This window comes from Acromyrmex echinatior, chromosome 4 (genome assembly GCF_024713525.1).
Source record: "Acromyrmex echinatior isolate Ae372 chromosome 4, ASM2471352v2, whole genome shotgun sequence".
NCBI lineage: Eukaryota > Metazoa > Arthropoda > Insecta > Hymenoptera > Formicidae > Acromyrmex > Acromyrmex echinatior.
Genome location: NC_141855.1, coordinates 379933 through 400219, shown reverse-complemented (window position 1 = coordinate 400219; position 20287 = coordinate 379933). Strand labels below are relative to the sequence as shown.

The window sequence follows — 20287 nt, the reverse complement described above, 5'->3', positions numbered from 1 at the left end:
ACATTACGCGATCGGATTGTAAATTAGAGTAAATTGTCTTATGAATAAGAAATGTATTCAGTGGATTAAAAATTTTCGATTATCGGTGACCTTAGAGATCATACGTAATAATGATATAGCGAGAAAATTTTCTATGAGTGCATCTACTTGTTTATTATCATAATTGAAATTATGTTCATTTAAAAAAACTGATGAAATCATTTGTCAAAATTGAACTAACAGAAAGTAATTAACTACAGATTTTAATACGTTCTAATACGGATATGTAATTGCCGTTGCATATTAAAGCATCATTAATGAATGATGTGTTGAATTAATGTACCGTTTTCTCTCTGTAATAATTCTCATAATTGCTGCAATTATTTCTAACAATCATTAACAATTTCCGATATTCTCTATATAATAAAAATTATATATTAGCTAACAGTGATACTTGTTTCACATTATTGCCGGCAATTTGAAACCGATAGTGATGCGTTGTATATTTTCAGAAGAAATTTTGCGCTGTAAAAAAAGGATGTAAAATTACACAATAGTAAAAATGTAAAAAATTGTATGTTTTTACAAAAATGAGACCTTTAATTGTGCAAATATATCTTTATATTAAACGGAAAAATACAATAACAGTATATTTTATTTGTTTCTAAACGTGTACATATTTTTATGATATTGTATAACATAATGGTAATCATATATATTTTATTTGCATTTTTATGCTGATGTATATAACAACATGATTGAAAAAAATTGTACATAATTCTTGATGAATTAATACTTAAATATTTCTATAAAATTAATTCCATTTATAAATTTACTTTTACAAACCGTTTAATTACTTTAAAGAAGAATAATTTTATTTGTAAATTGTGACTTTACTTTAAATGTGTATAAAGTTACACCTTATTTAATGGTATATAAGTTCCAAAATTACTCATTTTAATTGTTGTAACTTTACATGTAATTTTTTTAGCGTGCAATCGTGCAATTAGAATACTCGACCTTGACGAAGTCGTTGATCTTGGACTACCGTCGATGTATTATGCATGATGTAAAGTCAATGACTTGACCGAACGCATCTCTTCGGGAGAAGAGAATCGGTCGTTGTCGATAAGCCAGTGAGACTTTAAATGTCTCCTTTTTATATGCCAGCCACGTACAAACTGTGCTACACGCTACATGTAGTCCTTAAACCGTAGCTTCGTTTCGTGTGCGAGTTCCACAGTTGCATCACGATGCGTCAAGAAGAAAAGAGAAAAAGAAAGAGAACCGGAATCACTCTCTTCGAGAAATTTTACAATTCTCGTGGAATTTACGTCTCGTAAAACGTTTTATCTCGATAAACACGAGGCGAATTCAAAATGCTTCGATATTAATATCCCGTTTGCGTAGGATAATCTCGGGCGGAAGCGGCGAATTTTGATGTACCTTCGGAAAGTTTATAGTCTAATTCAAGCGTTCGAGATGATTTGGGGTCCAGAGAGAAAGTCTCTTTGTTGAATCATCGCTCTTCTCCGAAGTCGTCACCGACGTCGCTGGTATTTCTCCCTTAAAATTCCCGGTATGCGAAAACGAGCCCGTTGTGTGACTCACCGCCTACGCGGTTCATTTCTACGTAGCTGCACCCACCATGTAATTCCATGTAATGAAAGATATTAATTCTACGAGTCGCGATCTCAAGCGAGTTTCCGCGGTCGATGATTCGACCCGACCATATGAATCTCGCGACTCATCACGCATTAACTCGGTCATGCATTATTTACCTCGGGAAATTATTCGCAGGTTGATTGTGCGAAAATTAAATCGCTCGAGTGAATTCCTGTGCCTTTACGTGCGATCGCGCGGCCGGTGGAAGCGGTTTAATCTCGCGGATTTTGCATAACGATGATTTATATCGTCATTATGAAGAACGCGCGCCGTGAAGAATGCACGCCGCGAAGAACGCGTGCGACTTTGCTAGAAAAAAATTAGAATACAATAGCAAAGGGTGAATTACACTAGTTAGCAGTAAAAAATTATTTCAAATCTTCTAGATGTTTCTTATAGATTTTTAAATACTGAAACGACGATTCCGCAAGCCAAAAAGTTCCAGCACGTCTAATTTCGAAAATAATTAGTGTCCAAAAATGCCTTTTTTTACGATACTTTTTGTAAAGGTTAACTTTATCTTAAAATTATGAATGACAATTACAAAAACATATTGTTCATCCCTTATAAAATATTTTCTTTTATTTCGATATAGAAATTATAAGTATGACTTTATTGTCATAAGCAAAAAATTAATATCTTGGAAAAATTATGTATTTGAATCCTTCATAACATGATTAAAAAGTACGATATTATATTGAGATAAAAATAAATCTTTTTTACAAAAAAAAGTGTTAAATATAGCAAAAAAGCAATTTTTGACAAATTAAACCTCAATTATACTTCGGAAACCCAACGTTCTACTAAAATTTAACTTACGACATCATTTTCAGCATTGAAAAATCCATAAGAGACACCTTATCTAATTCAAAGTAATTAAGAAAAGCAGTTTTTTGTAAATTAGTATTATCGAGCGAAAAAATGTGTGAATAATTGCTTGTGAATAATCACGCCGGATAATCCGCATCTCGCATTTCCGATCAATTCGACGTGACACGACGATCATCGGTTTCTCCTTCCCTTCACACGCTCGTCTCTCTCCGGTGAGTGGTAATCACGTAATCAGCCGCGGCGAGCGTCGTTTTGCACCGGCGAAACAATAAGGATTACAGGATTACGGCGCGGCCAATCGCACTGACTGATTTATTGTCAGGTGACAGGTTTTAAAGAGGAGAGCTCGTGCGTGCGTTGGCAATACACAGAACGGTATCAAACGCCAGAGAAGGTCGACCACGACCAGGGTCTAAACGAGCCGTAACCCCGCGATTCCCACGTACTCATCGCGGGATGCCATTCGCTCGCCGCGAAAAACGGGACCTCGACAATGCGATCGGCGCGCAACACGAGCCAACGGCAGGTGCGCTCGCTCCTTGCCGAGTGGCGTGGGGGAATTTATAAATACTCGTTACTCGAATCTCTACGATTTGTCAGCGGGAGACGTTAAACTAAAGCCTAATCTACCATTTGCGCTCTTTGCCTTTGTACCACTTTTTGCCTCCTGCCTTTTTGCCTTCTTCCTTTTCCGTCGCCCGAGATAAAAGTTGACGAACTTGGGAACAGGCAAGAAACGCGTGAAAAAAAAAGAAAAAAGAAAAAACAAAACGCGATTATCGATGAAATGAATCGCAAAGAAGGAAAAAACATAAAGTGAAAAAACGTGAAGCGAGAAATATATCGTAGATCAGGCTAATCCGAGGAAACTCGCGTGTATACCTTTCCCAAAAACTGTCCTTTGTAGTAGGCGTTCCCCTGCACGGGATCGACAACGTAGTCGCTTTCCTGTTCGGCGGAGTTGTTCCAGGAGGAGGACATAGAGGGGCCTGGTGGCTTGGCGACGCTAGTCGTTCTCGCCAACGAGACCGGCACGTTGCCGAAGCGGCCGCCGCTCGTCGTCGAGGTGACGTTGCTACCCGTGGTGGTGGCCACGTTGCTGGCCGACGTGGAGACGTCCTGGGCCAGATTGTTGTCGGTCCTGGAGGTCGACGGTTGCGCCGAGGAAGTCGCGTAAATGAGCGTGGAGGTCGGCGTTGCGGTTCGTGCCTCCTCCTCGTTCCGGAACATCGCCGTGCCGCCGCCGGTGTCCTTGAGGAGATCCGAGGGGACGGCAGGGTAGATGACCTGCCTCGAAGACAGCTCGACCTCCGAGGGTAAGGACGTGCCGTGCCTGCGGCTCCTTCGGCGCACGAGGCTCTGCAGAGAGGCGGAGCCCTTGGAAAAGCCTTGACGCGACCGGCCGTCCGGTACCGACCTGGTGCTGCCAGTCCCGGCGGAATCGATCCTCCGCTTCGAACATTCCGGCTCCGAGACGGTGCGGATGGTCTCGTCGAACTCCTCGCGGTATCTTGCGACGGAGCGCAGCTCGGTCCCGCACATCGTCTCCGACAGCGGACCGCGACCGTTTGTCGTCACATCGCGCGGTATGGCGCCCTGCACGTCGATTATGCTCGGCGGTAACATCTCGACGACCGAGACTTGGACTTCTACGGCTGGATCAGCAGCGCGCGAGCTTCGTTCCGCGTAGAACCTGTCATCGGCTTGACGATAAAGCGTCGACGATTGTCGCAATTCGAAGACTTCGTGGAGAAGAATTACATTTTTTTGGAACGCATTCGGGGTCGTCGGCAGCACGGTGGAGCGTCGTCGACGATCGCGATGGTTTACAGCTTCTCCGAGAGCAATCGCGAGATCTTGCAACTAGGGGTGCATTCGGTGTCGTCATATCTAGATCGACTAGACAATGATACGATTCCAAGTTTCTTCAGACGTCATCGACGTCGCGACGCCGAACGTATCGAACCGATACTATCTGGTTCAGATTTAACTACCGCGGGAAGAGAACTGTGAAACTCACGCAGGAATGGAGTCTAGCGTCCACGCGACGATGCAGGAAATTGCGGTGACGTTAGACGAGGGATTCTCGTTCCCGTTGATCCGATTGTCCGTGTCACTCCTTCCAAGTCCAACGAGGTTGACATCAAGGTTGACATGTCACGCTTGTTTTTCGGAGCGAGACGACGGCTCGTCTATCCCCGGCGAGCCACGTGCATCTCCGCTCAATAGTTGGCATCCATCCCTCCGGATGCTCTCCAAAGTATCGTCTCAATCACTATCGGATACATACGAACTGGGCACTTCACCAGGAAACGATGCTAGTTGATGCTTAGTCATCCCACGACAAACAGGGAGGACCTTCCATGATCGCAGAGAAGTCTTTTGTCACTTGCGAGTTTTGTGCAAACCAGTTTCTTTACAAGTTTTTTTTTTTTTTTTTTTAACACGACGACGACGTTCTCTAAGATGACTCCACGATCTAGAATGTTCCGGTGAAGATGCTTCTTGTACGTTTTTGTTTTGTTTTGTGTTTTTTTTTTGCAAATCTCGAGCTCCCTCCGCTACTTCTCGACAACACACGAACGCGTTCGCGACGCTTTCGCCAGCTCGCCCCGACGTCTCGACGTCTCGACGTCTCGACCCGTAACTGGTGTACGAGTCCGCTCGCCACTGTTCGCCGCTGCGCCGACCTGACGACCGACACCCTCTGCCTCCGCTTCTTCTGCCCCCACTACGGGTAAAGTCAGGGCCGTACGATCGAGGGAAGAATCGAAGGGTATCGTCAATTTCTTCTTCCACCGCCACGTTCGCGCGAAATAGATTCTGAGACTATCTGCGTCTTTCATCGGTTCATAGTTATATATTGAGAAAAACGTGTACTACACTTTAATAAATATTTTTTCTAATAGTGCCAACTAAAATTTACTTGCAATAAAAAAAGATAGTTAAAAGTTTCAAATTAACGATTCCTGTCCAAATAAATATATCTGTTTATTTAGTTCAGTACTCTCTATTCAAACAAATAATTGATTAAAATAGATTGATTTAGAATATTTTTTCACTGTAGACATCACGGATAAATAAATTCTCAAACGTTCCGTGTTTTTTTATTTATTTATGAATTCCTGATTAAATATTACGGATAGAACGAATCCCGAAATGACACGAAAAAGATTAAAGTTGTATCAATAGCGTTAGTTTAATTGAAAGTAATTTTAATTAATTCAAAATAACAGTATTATTAAAACAAATAATATCTTGCTCAAATAAGAGTACGACATATTTGCTCCATTAATAGAGTTATCGAATTAACAAGATTTCTTTCAATGACAGTAATTCTTTTTTAATTAGAATTAATTAATTTTATAAATTAATTTCAATTAGAACAATATTGTTAATATTATCATAACATGATTAACATCACTTTTTGCGGTCACGTAACGTTAAACGATCTCAGAAAGAAATAACGAGACTGACTGATATGAAAAAAAACGGTAACGAGTAACATTTTCTCTCCGATATTCGCGCATCGAGGACGAATGAGAATGCAAGCGTTAAAAATGCAGGGAGAGCGAATGTCTCTGTTTTATTGAGACACGTAAATCGTACGAAAGTAGAATGCGCTGTGTATGCACTTATGCCATTCGTGCTCGAAGTAGTATATACAGCGTGGCCAACGCTAAACTCGCTAAGAATTCTGCAGCGCACCGTGAGAAAGCGCATTGTTTCTAGCACAAGTGCGCAGTGCGCAGTGCACAAAGGAAATGCAAAGATCGGCGTTTATTCGCCTCGCCAACGAGGAGAGAAGTCGACAGCCAAATAAACTGTATAAACGAACAGTTAGAAAAAGTCATCATCGAAAGATTAATGAACGATAGATTGACAACTGTGAAAGTAAATTTGCTACTAGAAAGCCTCAGATCTTTCTCCGAGTATAAACGAACGTCCGTTTCCACCGATATAGATTAACTTTAATCTCGGTTTAACTTACTATTCATCTTTTTCCAGTTCTAAGAATTAGAAAAAGATTAAGTCCATGTAAATTGAACCGAGATTAAGCTTCTAATCTGCGTTGCTGGAAACAGACATAAAGCCACAATCACACTACGGATTGCCAGTTGCGGCACTCGGTTGACGATTCTATTTCAGCCAATCACGATGCAACGAGGATGAACTAGGCTTTAGGGTGCAGTTTATTTGATGCTACAAATACTTCGAAGTATTTGATTGACCAATCGAAAGAATTTTACTAACTGACTAATCAAAAAATGCTTCAAAGCATTTACAGTATTAATTGTAAATGGATCGTAGTCTATAAAGTATTTTGATAAGTATTCGTATTACCGAATCGATCAGATTTCACGATCTCTCATTAATGACAGTCATTACTGAAGAAACAAAGTTAATAGAGAAACACTATCATGGAGTTTGGAATCGGTAATGTGTCGAGTATCATATCGTAAAATATATTGATTTAATCAACAACAGTCTATAAATTGAAAATAATCTCGTGTTCATTCAATAACAGTATTAATGGAACGCCACTTCTTGTTTTAATAAAATGTTATTTGTTTCATTAATATATTATCATTGAATTAAGATTATTTTCAATTTGACTGTTATTTAAGGTATTCGTCATTTTTCCCGTGTAGGATCGCAATAAACTGTCTTCTGCAGATCGGAATTTTCGCAGATGATAAGTTTCGTAAATGAATTGGAAATCTTGCGTAACGTATTTCGAGAAGTAAGTTGACATCAAATTACGTCTTATTAATGTCTTAATGACGTCTTTAACGTTAAAACGTTACTTGTTACTCGCACATCACTGGAGTGACTCCAGTGCGTGTCGGGCGTTTAATGTAAACAAGATAGACCGATAAAACGTAAATGATCGCACGCGAAGAGATCGTAGAACAAACCCTCTCTCTCTCTCTCTCTCTCTCTTCAATCACGAGAAAGAATTTCACTAATTGATCAAAAAATCACTTCAAAACATTTGTGGCATTAAGTGGATCGTACATACAAAGAAAAATCATTCTACTGTTAAAAAAGTGATTACTCAATTTATTTTTCTTCTTTTTCTTCCGGTACCAGTTTAAACGCGAAAAACCAGCCTTCCGCGCGTTTCTTCTGCCACCTGATTTTCTAGAGAATCGAAGTCGCGCTACGTCCCTGTCTCTACCTATTCGCTTCGTTGTCCCCATGTCCAACCTGCCGTCTCCTTCACGCCCGTTTGTCCCGATTGTACTTTCTCTTTCCTTCTTCTTTCCCTCGTGCCGGCCCTCCACCGCCGTCAAGTCGTGGAACACGCAACGTTTCGTCATGCGTATTCGGTCATTCACACACGGTATATACCTGTTCCAACATTTGTGATGCACTCTAAGTGCGTATCTAAATATAGTAATGAGAATAGAAAGAGACGAACGGATGTTACACCGGTCGTTTACTTTCGGATCGAAAATCTCCTTACGGAATCCGATCGATTTGCGCGAACTCGCGCGAGTTTTCATAACCGCATACGCTGCGTCGAGAAAAATGTCTGAATGAAAATGGACGAGCGAGAAAAATTCTGATTAAACAAAAACTGTCTGTTTAATTGGAATTCTTGTTGAAAATGAACGAATCAGAATTCCAATTGATCCATTTTTCTCATATAATCTTCGTTAGTAATTTAGTAGATTTAACTAGAAAGTTAATCTGATTCGTTTAATCTGTTTTTAACCAAAATTCCACATGATTCAATCAGACATTTTTCTCCATATATAGTCTTCATTCAAATGAATCGTTAATCATTTATATATACGTAGACAACGATTGAAAGAGTGTCGAAAGAGCTGACGTATTACAAATCGCTGTCGTGGCACGTTAGATTGTGTTACTTGCATCGGCCACTCGAGCGTGTGCGATTCAAGTTCACTGGATTGGAAGCAGCCGGCGATTACTGTCGCTTTTAATGACTTTACTATTAAAGCTGTCACAATTTTTGCTACATAGATTAGGAGAAAGCAGCTGCGCGAGTTCTTTCAACTACAATAGAGTAAATTCTATTATCATTTCGATAATGAATTTCGATAAATATCCAAATGCATTCGAAAACTCTCGAAGTGAAAATTATAATTATATCTTCGAAGCTGACGCTAAAATCTGTAGCATAATTGATGCTGGATCTATAAAGCTTACTTATTGATGTTAATTAAAGAAGTAATTAATTTCAAGGAATTATTTATTTTAACCGCACCAAAGAGAACCTTTCAATTGGTCGAAATGATCGTTTGTATGGTAAGAATTATTTGTAATTAAACAAATTTTGTATGTTATTTCTTTTATGTTAGAACTAGAAATAAGTAAAAAGTTAAATTAAAGTTAATTTAAGTATAGGTAGAAATGGACATTAGTTTTGGCCTGGCTATTACATTCAATTTCTAATGGCCGTTCCTATGTAGACTAATTCAATTTTGGTTCATCTATTTTTAATTGTAAAGAATTCGAAAAGATGAAGAATAAAGTTGGACCGAGGTTAAAGTTAATCTACATTGATAGAGACTGGCATTAAAGCTCGAAAATGATGAAGAGTCAGTTAGTCGTGACCAAGTTTAAAATTAAACTACATTGGTAGAAATGAGCACCACATAAATTGTTCGTTATTAATTTTAGTACAATCACCCTGCTTGGCTTTTTCTCTCCTTTTTACGTAGCTTAATTTCAAAGAACCAAAATAAAATAAAAAAATGAATACTATATATATTTTAATAAGAATAATTTAACATGTAGAAAGTAAAATATAACATAAAGGATTGAAATTAAATTAATATTGTTGACAAAAATGATAATTATGTGAATGTAAATAAACCGTCCTCAGCTCCGGAGGTTTAATACTCTAAAGTCGAACTAATTAATGCGACAGATCGAATCGAATCTCATCTTTTCTCTCACAGGGAAAAAAACTTAAACTCTTAAATTCGTACGTAAAACAAACGAATGTGAAATAACACACAAAGCCGAAGGCTTGAGAGTCGAACTCGTTAGATCTATAATTAGTTGTCGTCGCCGCGGTCGCTCGATAGACTTCCATTATTCCCGTCGAAAGGGCAGGCAGCCTGGACGTCGGAGCGGGAAAGGACGGCGTATTGCTGGAAATAGCATCGGACAAGTGCGGTGAGATATGAGGGCGCACCTGGCTGGTGCACTCGGCAGCGGCGAATTCACGATTCACCTAGTGACGGTGACGACGACGACGATGACGACGACGATGGTGGCAGCGCGACCTGTCGTCGGGTCGCGTACTATTCTCAAGGAATAGCTGTCCTAGAAACGAGACGGCGTGATCAGACGCGACTCACGACTGAGTCCGACCAGTCTGACGCGTAGTCGATAGAAAACAGCTGGCCGACAGCGATGGACGACGTTTCGGAGTAGCGTGGCGCAATCGCGACAGTGATTGACAGTGATCGGAAATCGTCAGAATTCGATGACGTTGCGGAAATCTGCCGCGCGTCGAGAACGCGGGAGAGATTCACGGGATTGCCACAGCGTTCCCTAATCCGTCGTGACACTCGTGACCGATAGAGGGGAGTCGATAGAAAAGCGATCTTACGATCTATACGCTGCGAATGTTTTGTTTCTCGGACACCTAACCTACTTCGAATGGACACTTCGGTGGCTCGAGTGATAACCCTCGGCTTATGTGAATGGCTAGCCAGTATCGGGGCTATCGCCGCGATACGATGACTTCATCGCTCGGCACTTCCTCGTTCCCCGACATTTCTCAATATCGCCCGTGACGTAATCTGCGAGACATATACCCTGGCAGGCGAGCAGTAATTAGTCGCGTAATTAGTCACGGCCACGAGGACATCTCCGGAGGCGACGGCTCGATCCTCCGGTTGATCCTCTTCGATTTCACGACGCGACCGCGAAGATGCTCCAGCGACGAAATCGCGGCAGAAGACGTGTTCTCGCTGTGACGTACCGTATTATTAGCAGGCAAAATGAACTCGCTGCTGAAGATGTCCATAATGGGCAACAAGAGGAATCTGTTGGTCCGAGACTCTCTACAGAAACAGCTCAATACGAGTGTTATGGAGATGCAGAGCGCCCCGGGGGTCACCGACGACGGCGTAGTCGGCAACTGCGACGAGACCATGACCCTCTGCTCCGTCCTGGAGGCTATATTTCTGCACGGCTTGAAGGACAGCCTGCTGAATCGAGTGACGGAAGTTCTCAGCGGTCCCGACTTCGACGCTATGCCACAGCCAAGCTTCTGGGGTCCACTCTTAGTCTTCTCACATCGTCAGATTATAGATCAGATACAAGCATTGAGCCAAATCACCACGGAAGTCGGATACTGTCGAGCATGGATACGTATAGCGCTGAACGAGGGGATGTTAGCTAGCTACTTTTGCGCTATAAGGAGAGATAATTCAGCCTTAAAACCGTATTACAATCGTTCAGCTTACATCAGGGATGTAGACCTTGTCGAAGTTGCGCAGAGATTGATAGAAAACTTGGATTATGTACGATTCGAATTGGCTTGCAACAGTAGCCTCTTGAACTTTTGGTCCTCCACTCCTCTACTTATAGCTGGCATCTGGTCCCCATCAATGAAATCTTGTCCTGTATTTAGCGCTGTAGATATAGCGAAAACGATAAACAGCGAAACGACCGATAATTTTGATGAAGTAGAAACTGCAAGTTCCATCGGTAGTTCCATCGGAATAGGATCTTTCACTTCCTCCCAATCTGTGTTTAATAACGTAGCATCTATTACAGAAGATGAGGCATTGAAAATTATTCTGACCGAAGGGAAATCTAATAGCGTTATTCAACAATTGCACAATAATCCTGCGGATGCTGTAACAAACAGCCTACAAGAAAACAATGCTCAACAGTTATACAGTGATTCTGCAGATAGAACTGTAAAAAACTCGGAAGAAGACGTCAAGCAAGAGGTCAAGGAGATACAACTGATGTCAAATGGCTATGCAGAAAATGCAGATAATATTGTTGATACGGAGGATCCGCTACAAGATACTTTGAAAGACGAAATCGTTAATGATACTAATGCGGCTACTGTGGGAAATTCGTTAATAAGAAAGTTAGGATGGTCAACGTCGATTGAGGATTGTCAGTCTTCTTTAACTTCACCTGTGATATCTCATGGATCAGGCGCGGATGCACCTCGTACACCCGGCGAGGGTCCTACGTACGATGCACTCATTCAAAGTTATCAAACTGGAAATAGCACGGTAACAGACCTGCAAGAATTTCTAAACAAGTATCCAAAGAAAGAAACTGTTGAAGAAGGATCCACCAAGGCTCAGCCAGAACCAAAGGTACGTTCCTGATACAAAATAATTAGAAACGCAATTTTAAAATGCTTTGATTATAATCTAACACTTTGATTAATTTTTATATTCCAGGCTGTGGTGAATTTTGACGAGCAGTTAGGTAATATTCCAAGAGAAAAAGGTTTAGATGTGCAAAATTACGGTTGTTTTGATTGCGGTTATGCAATTGGCATGACTTTTTCTAAAGCGCACGTGTGTGCGTACTCGGGCGATTACTACTGTTCAAAGTGCATGGCAGAGGGGCAATATCTCATACCGTCACGTATGATTCATAATTGGGACTTGAAACAATATTCCATTAGCCGAAAAGCCGCTTCGTATCTGGAAGGCAAGCCGGCCCTGTTGGATATAAAGATCTTAAATCCGAAAATTTACATGGCAGTAGATACTATGGCACAATTGCAGTCGTTACGGATTCAATTGAATCTGTTGAGAGCATATTTATTCACATGTCGCGAACCCATTATTGAATCCTTACAGAAAAAGGTCACACCGAGAGATTACTTGTACGAACATGTTCATCAATATTCCGTTTCCGATCTTCTGGATATACCCAATGGAATTCTCGCACAGCAACTTCAAAGGATTGTTGAATTCGCGAGGAATCATGTAATAAATTGTTGGCTTTGTAGTCAGAAGGGCTTTATATGTGAAGTGTGTAACGATACAAAAGTCATTTATCCTTTTGATATGGAGTCTACATTCCGGGTAAGAAACATATCACTTTTTGTTCTATTTTTTCCTTTTTTAATATTTAATTTTACAATTTATTTATTTAGTGTGGAGCGTGTAATGCCGTATTTCATGCAAACTGTTTAAACGCCAGTAAACCATGCCCGAAATGCGAACGCAGACGTAAACGGATGGATATGCCTCTTTTGGATATGGGATGTACAGATCTACCTAATAGCACTATGTCGTTGATTCCCATTGATATGAATTAATAGTATATCGTTGATTTGTTTAATATTTTATTATGCAGTATTGTTTGCATTTCGAAAGAAAATTAATTTTGCCACGCATATCCTTGTAACCATGAATTTTGACGCTCGATATTTTCATGTAAATAATTGTATCATGCGCATAAAATTATATGGAAATGTAACATATTGTTTGTCAACTCTTCTCGAATTATTATATATCGTTATTATAAACTTATGTATATTCTGATAAAAATATTTGTACCTTCCGAGGCAGCTTTCCGTACAAAATACATATTATATAATAGAGACATTTATTATAATTCTATGTACAAAAGTAGTAAAATATATGAATCATTCATGACTCTCTTATCGCTATTTATTATATTTAATACTGTTGCTCTATTTATGTAATTTAATAAATTGACATGCTTTATACGATTGAATTTACTTGATGTACGTTTGTACCTTGTGGCACATTTTTTGAAAACATATTTTGAATATACAAAAATTTTAGGTTTATACAACATTGCAACTAACAATTTTCTTCCCCACATGACATTTATAAGATAGGTATACAATATAAATCGTGTATATAAATGTAATAGAATTTTCTAATCTATTCTGTGAGGCACGTTTTCGATAAATAGCCTTATTTCATTTGTATGGTCAAACTGTAAGATAAACTGTAAGATTAGAGATTTTTCTATACATGTTTTTTCTTTTCATTAATATTTTCATTTATATATAAAAATATCTTTATACAGATATTACACATAAAATCCACAAAGATAAAATTACTTTCCAGGTACCTATGTGATTAATATGTTTTAAATGTAATCTAATAATAATGAAAATAATCATTTGTATGCTAGTTAAATTGTGATTGCGATAAAATGAAAAATTATGCCATTAATCTTAAAACTCTCTCTACTCCATTCTAAATTTGCTGGTTATAAAAAATACGTTTCTTTATGTTGAATAATATTTGGCAACAATATAAGTGTCTCAAACTTGCAATCACGTTAAAAAACATTTAAATTTAAAATTATCGAAAAAAAGTTCTTTAATTGTAGTCAATATTATATAGATTGCAATTCTTGATTTATACATATGCATATATTATTATATATTATGCTATAAATATATCAATTTCTGCTGGAGTTTACTTTGCCAAATAGAATCTATATATTAAAATCAATACTCTATTATAAAATTATACTAACAATATTGGAGCTACTTAGAATTGATACAAAAGAATATTGTAAGGAATAATGAAATTTTTCTACCAACATATACGTATTTTTACCATAGCGAACGAGATCGGAGTATGTTAGTGTATAGTATATACAAATAATATTATATATTATTATTAATCCTACATTGATATACATTGACGATAGCCTAGTATCATTTTTGTAATTTGTATAAAGTGGTGCCAATGTATAGGATTAAAAATAGTCTAAAATTTTTATCTGATAAGAAAAAATGTCATGTAAATAATACTAATCATTCTTACAAATATTTGTACTATCTCCGAGACGGCAAACTTGAAATATTGTCGTGCTAATGATAATATTGCAGTTTTGTCGTTCCTACGTTTTGATTCTTAAAGTACTCTAATACGAGTTTAACTCACCAATTTCTATATTGATAATCCTTCCCGAGCAGTTAATGCAAAGTCTTAGGAAAATATGCCGAAGGTAAAATGGGTTTATCAGACAAACCTGCTCGTCTTAATCCGCCCTGCAAACCAACGTTTGCAGTTTTCACTTTTGTACCATTCGAGATCACCGCTGGACCATTGTTATTCTCGATTATAGCCGGCGCAGAGGTTGAGGCCGCTGGATTTCCCGATATTTTATTCAACGAATTGAAACGCTCCATAGGTGTGCTAGTACTCGAGATTAGAGGGCTCTTATTGAAGGTGGTTAATCCTACCGAATTTTCTGTTACACCGACACCCATCGACCGAGCTGTCGTGCGAGTGGTCTGATTAATGTTCGGATTTTGCACGATCGGATTTTTCATCGGTAACCCCGATAATGTACTAGGCTGTATTGTACTGGGTGCAGGCGTGCGTGTTTCATATCGATTAGGAAATAATTTATTTGTTCTGGGTAACGTCAATGGAATGGAGGATGGTATCGTAACTGGAGCTGGAGTAGTAGCACTTTGTAATGGCGATTGATTGTCTGCTAATCTCCGATTCAGCCAACTAATTACTGCAAAAGATAAGAACATCAAAGTATTAATTTTGTGAGTTATTTATAAACATTTTTATTAACAAAGACAACATAAAATGAGACATTCTTACCATTGTCATTATTTTTTATAATCTTTTCTTTTTCCTCCAATTGATGTTGCAATGTTTTTATCTGTTCTTTTAAATTGTCTACTTCACTTTTTGCATCTCTCGCGTCTTTGAAAAGACCTTCCATTTTGATTTCCAATTGGCCAACTTCTTTCTGTTTGCTGTCTAACAATCTTTCCTGTTCGAGCGCTATGCTCGTTCTTAATTTTAACTTGGACTTGGTTGATGCAAGTTCATTTTGTAATTTAGTTAAGATTTCATTGGCTTTTACTAACTCGTCACTTAAACTTTTTAAGGAATTTTGCTTGCGTTGCAATTGACTGTCTCTCTCAGTTAAGAGATCCTCTAAATGTTGCTTTTGTTCTTTACCTGTTTTTAACATTTCCATGTGCTTGTTAATGATCACCGTTTTGTCTTTTAATTCTTGTTCAAGCACAGCTACCTTTGTACGCAAACTATTGACAGCTTGATCTCTGTCATGGTAATCTACATCTAATTTTGAATTTTGCTTTTTGAGTAACGCCGAATCTCGTTCGACAATATTAAGTTGCTTCTCGAGAGTCTGCAATTGTTTTACTTGCTCTGTATTTGTAGCTTCTAAAAAAGATTGTTTATCCTTGTATGTCATGTTTTGTGTTCGTAATTCAGCAAGTTCTGTGTGTAACTGTTTCACAGTTTCAGCATGCCTCTGTTCAATTTCCATTTTTTCTTTTTCATTTTGTCGTTGCCATTCTAGTCGTGCTTGTGCTAATCTAAAAGATATTAGCATAATTATTGATACTTATCAAATAATTTGAATAATTTCAAACAGAAAAACAAAATATAACTCGTTCCAATATTATCCATTTATTATTCTAAAGATTCAAGTACTTTGCTATTATAAAATCAATATTATATTTATCGTTAATTATTTATAATATGACTTGTATACGTACCTATCTTTTTCTATATTAATTTGCTGCGATGAATTAAATTGTATCTGGTTCTTTTCAGTTAAATATTTTTGTTCCAGCTGCTCCAACTCTTTTGTTTTTGTTTCCAGCTTGCTTGTTAAATCGTTTAATGTAGTTTCTAAACTAATTGTATCCCTATTTTGTTTCAAAATATTCTCTTTCAGATGCTTAATCTTCATTGCCATGTGTGTTTTCAAATCCGAATCAGTTGCGGGTGATACATTTAAACTTAGATGACAGAGATGTTTAAAATTATTCGTTTCTACAAGCTTAAAGTTCCAATCTCCAGACTCTTCTGCCAACAACAGGAGGAATTTTGGCGGAGGTTTTGATAGTTGACTCGTCCCCGAAACCTGACATTGCTCCAATAAGCATATCAACTGAGTGGCAAAGTTATCAAAGTCAACTAGTAGTCCCTGCTGTGCTTTCAATACTTTAAAGTCATCTTCGGTGATGAATAGAGAATAGAGAAAACATGAATCATCATCATCAGACAGCATCACACACAGACTCTGAAACAAAAGATACATAAAAAAATATATTTTATGTAGCAAGACTCAGCAAAGAATAGGATAACGAAAAAAACTATTGGTACTTATAGATGGTTATTCTTATTTCAAGACTATCATTAGTAATGTCTTAAGATGCTAATATGGTAACAATATCTTTGGCCAATTCATGGTTAATTTTTCAATTTAAGATTATCTAAAGTACCGTCTTAAAATGTTATGAACCGATCAGAAAGCTGTGTATTACTATTTTAAGACATTACTTAAGATATCTTAAGATAATGAACTATGAATATTGTCAAGAGAGTAGTCTCTAAAGACGTTACTTAAGACAATCTTAAATATAAGAACCAACTATCGGACTACAGACGTTCATCGAGTATAGAAAATTAAAAGAGAAAAACGTAGTTAACATCCATCCCAATGAAGCCGTCTTACTTAACGTTTTTTGGCAAGACTCGGAAAGTTACCTTGCGGCAAACCGGACTGATGCCAGCGTGAATCTCGACATTGATTCTGAGATCCCGCTGGCGCTCCTCCTTATGCTGCGGCTTGACGTAAATCCTTTGCACCTTCGTGTAGAGAACATCGACATTGTTTAGCTGCAAGCCCGAGTCGGCGGTGATCGTGCCGCCTGCTAAACTGTTGAGATAGTTCATCGTTCGATCGCGCTCTCGGCAAGCACTTGTTGACCTCTCGTCGCTCACCGCGTTTCATTTGTTGACGTTGCGGAAAATACGGCCGAAACGCGCTCAAACGTATTTACGATATTTACGAGCCGCTTCGCTCAGCATACATTGAACGAGACGCAAATAAACGCACGCGTATCAGAGACGCGTATACGCGGCGCTTGGTGCCGCCATCTTGACGGCACGCGTTATTACTAACTTCAGACCAGTCGAAACAAGTCGAAGCAAGTCGAAGCGAGAACGTTTCGGCCTTTCGGAATCGAGATCGTCTTTTTTCACCATCCTCGGAACTCGTAACATGAACGATCGTGGGCGTAACGATTATATAAAAGCTTTGTAATCCAATTTTGCAAGATATGAGGTAAAAGACATTGCGAAGGTACCAATCAAGATTTATTCCCTTATTTCAATTATATTTTTGTCCGTTGAAACCATCATGGCGCACAGAGTTAGATTTGAACAATTTATCATTCCTATTCCAATGTAGATTAATTATTTTAATCTCGATTTAATTCACTCTTCATGTATAGATTTGTTTAGGTTACTTGTGAAATCGTGAAAAATTTTTGCTCTTAAAAGGTGATAAATATATATTTGAGCGTAGAAAAACGATAGAAAGCGAAGATGCCGAAGGTAAAAAGAAAAAACAAAGCGAACAGATCTCTTTTAAAAAGAAATTAAAAATAATTAAATTAACTTTATTACTCTACATTGGTAGAACGATATTGTTATTTAATTCAAATAATGCTTATTTTCACCAACACGGATTAACTTTAATCTTAGTTCAATGTAATCTTAGTTTTATTTTTTCTAGTTCTATAAGAAAGAAAAAGATAAAAAATTGTATTAAGATTAAAGCAATTATAATCTACATTGGTGTAAACGGGCATTTGTCGTCTAAAATCGAGAATTTAATTTTTTTTTTGATAAAAAACTTTGTTTATAGATAGATGAATAAGTATTTAGCTATTATCAGCTACGAAATAACAAATAATCAACTTTAAAAATCGATCTTGCTTTTTCACCCAATTCACGAAATTTCATCCGAATGTCTAAATAATTAAACAGCAATTTAAATTCAAACGCAATTTTTTCTTACTTCAAATAAATGAAACGTTAGTGCGATAATTAAATACGATATATTTAAAATTAACGAAACACAAGATTTTTGGGCGCGAAATTTCGAACGGAGATCATCATCGTCGGCGCTCGCTTTTGTTCAAGTATCGGCGCCAACGAAACGAACGACCGGTTGAAGAATCGCTTCCTGCTATTCGCAGTTGAGTTTCGGCGCGCGACGGCAATAACGGGAACCGAGCACTTTGCCTTTCCCGCGCGATTCTGTGAGCGCGCGTCCGATTGGCCGGCGGTCGCCGCGGCGGCCAATGAGCGGCTTGCCCGAGACGGTGACGTAGCGTTTAAAGCGCCGTACGCTCTGAGTTGCGCCCGCGGTCGCCATGCCATGCGGCTGTCTTGCGATTGACAGGCTCGTTTACGCGGTGCGGTCGCGCATCTCCGTTCCAACGACGGGTAAAACGATCGCGGTCGGCTTTGACGCGTGTCGACGGACGGCGTCGCGACGCCGCGGAAGTGTACGCACGCGTGTGTGTTGCTCGGTGTACACGCGACGTGAATTCATCGTGAATCTTTTGGCGAAAACGACGAAGCTCAGCTCCCGCGTCCTGGCAACGGTTGGCGGTTGGATACGGCGGTTGCAGTTCGAACGTAACGTCAGTGGAGTAACGCGGAGGTGAACATGTAAGTATTTTATTTATATGTTTTGCATTGTTTTATGGTATACGACGTGACCGGTGATTCTCTCCCATTCTCTCATCTGATTGTCGCTGGAAAAGCAGAAATTGCCATTTCCGAATTAAGCCGCGTGTTCCGTAACACGTCGACCGGTGGTGCTCGTAGCGCCTTTTCGATTATCCATCTCGCAGTTGCCACGCGATACGTGCTGCCCTCAAACGGCGACTCCGAAAGTTGCTGGTTTATTTTTTCTTAGCTAATTCGTAACCGCGGCTACATGGAGATTTTTTTTATGATTATTATTATATTAATTAGACAAGGTATATTTAACTTTTTTTCAAATCGATATTGTTTATGTAAAAACTGTTAATTATTGCATTTAATTAATTAATAATGCGTATACACACATCGTAAAAAAAATTTACGATAATAAAAGATGTACTAAATTTTAATATATCATTTATATTTGAATAATATCAACTAAGTATTTATACTAAATATGAAGATATATTTATCTGATACAAGAATCATTATATCATCAATTTGATTTAACTATAATTTTATAAAATAAAAATTCCTAGATAAAGCAACATGTTTGTCTTGTTGTTGGCATGTTGCTCGCAAACAAATATATCTTGCTATTCGAATTGTGAATAACAAGTCCGCATTTGTTGGCAAGTTGATGACTTCATGATATAAGAATTTTAAATAACTTACCAATGCAGCAACTTATTGACAACTTAAAAATCTTGATCATTAAAATTTATGCTGTTCAGTTGCCATATAATACATGGTTGCCACAAAACTGGAAAGCATGAAAGTGTCGAGGAAATTGATAATGGTCAGGGAAATCAAGGAAAAGTCAGCAAGTTTTGCAAAATTTTCTGGAAAATAAAAATTCTTGGCTTTTAAAATAGTAAATGTGCGTACATCACACATACGTAATTTTGGAATACTATTAACTTAACAATTAAATGCAAGTAGTGTCAGCAAAATTAATTTACATTGTTAAGTTCAATTGCTCTCTCAACAAAATATTTGACGATTTCCAAATAAGGACGAAACTACAAAAAATTCAACAGGAAAATCATGAAATTTGATCTGAAAATCAAGCAAAAATTATAGAATTGTAGGATGAGGAATTTATGACAACCTTGTAATAATCTGTAGGATTACACAATTCTATCATATTGCTGATAAAGCGAGGTAACTTTGATGCTGCTATCTTGACATTAAGCAGCTTGCTGCAATGTCGGTATATATTCGAAATCGTTGAAGACAAATATACGGCAAGTTGCTAGCGTAATAAGCAATTACATATTTGCACG

At 38.3% G+C, this 20287-nt stretch overlaps 4 protein-coding genes across 5 annotated transcripts in view; 2 read left to right on the top strand and 2 right to left on the bottom strand.

Annotated features, from left to right (window-relative positions):
- Positions 1 to 9170, bottom strand: part of LOC105147565 (serine/threonine-protein kinase PLK1) — a 31056-nt gene extending 21886 nt beyond the window's left edge. The window contains exon 1 of the mRNA XM_011058674.2: positions 3358 to 9170. Coding sequence (XP_011056976.1) covers positions 3358 to 4101 — 744 coding nt within the window. The 5' untranslated portion in view covers positions 4102 to 9170. The remainder of the gene's footprint in view (positions 1 to 3357) is intronic.
- Positions 9171 to 9768: 598 nt separating this feature from the next.
- Positions 9769 to 13107, top strand: Plekhm1 (Pleckstrin homology and RUN domain containing M1). The gene is made up of 3 exons (XM_011058675.2): positions 9769 to 11807; positions 11895 to 12530; positions 12602 to 13107. The coding sequence occupies exons 1-3, from the start codon at positions 10464 to 10466 to the stop codon at positions 12764 to 12766; spliced, it is 2145 nt and encodes a 714-aa protein (XP_011056977.2). The 5' UTR covers positions 9769 to 10463; the 3' UTR covers positions 12767 to 13107.
- Positions 12777 to 17419, bottom strand: Sas-6 (Spindle assembly abnormal 6). Its single transcript, XM_011058676.2, has 4 exons — positions 16989 to 17419; positions 15992 to 16521; positions 15060 to 15808; positions 12777 to 14967 (listed from the first exon to the last, which is right to left on the bottom strand). The coding sequence occupies exons 1-4, from the start codon at positions 17175 to 17177 to the stop codon at positions 14414 to 14416; spliced, it is 2022 nt and encodes a 673-aa protein (XP_011056978.2). The 5' UTR covers positions 17178 to 17419; the 3' UTR covers positions 12777 to 14413.
- Positions 17420 to 18514: 1095 nt separating this feature from the next.
- Ipk1 (Inositol phosphate kinase 1) overlaps positions 18515 to 20287 on the top strand; it is a 101708-nt gene continuing 99935 nt past the window's right edge. The window contains exon 1 of one of the 2 annotated variants that reach the window (XM_011058678.2): positions 18515 to 18965. The gene's annotated coding sequence lies outside the window, so the exon portion shown is untranslated. The remainder of the gene's footprint in view (positions 18966 to 20287) is intronic. The other variant, XM_011058677.2, reaches the window with a different exon arrangement.

Excerpts from the sequence above, each read along its gene's own strand:
- Sas-6 (XM_011058676.2), bottom strand. The coding sequence starts at position 17,177 with ATGAACTATCTCAACAGTTTAGCAGGCGGCACGATCACCGCCGACTCG. Across the intron at positions 16,522-16,988 it reads TCAGTCCGGTTTGCCGCAAG|AGTCTGTGTGTGATGCTGTC; the intron begins GTAACTTTCCGA and ends CTTTTGTTTCAG. Across the intron at positions 14,968-15,059 it reads TATAAAAAATAATGACAATG|TAATTAGTTGGCTGAATCGG; the intron begins GTAAGAATGTCT and ends TATCTTTTGCAG.
- Plekhm1 (XM_011058675.2), top strand. The coding sequence starts at position 10,464 with ATGAACTCGCTGCTGAAGATGTCCATAATGGGCAACAAGAGGAATCTG. Across the intron at positions 11,808-11,894 it reads AGGCTCAGCCAGAACCAAAG|GCTGTGGTGAATTTTGACGA; the intron begins GTACGTTCCTGA and ends TTTATATTCCAG. Across the intron at positions 12,531-12,601 it reads ATATGGAGTCTACATTCCGG|TGTGGAGCGTGTAATGCCGT; the intron begins GTAAGAAACATA and ends TTATTTATTTAG.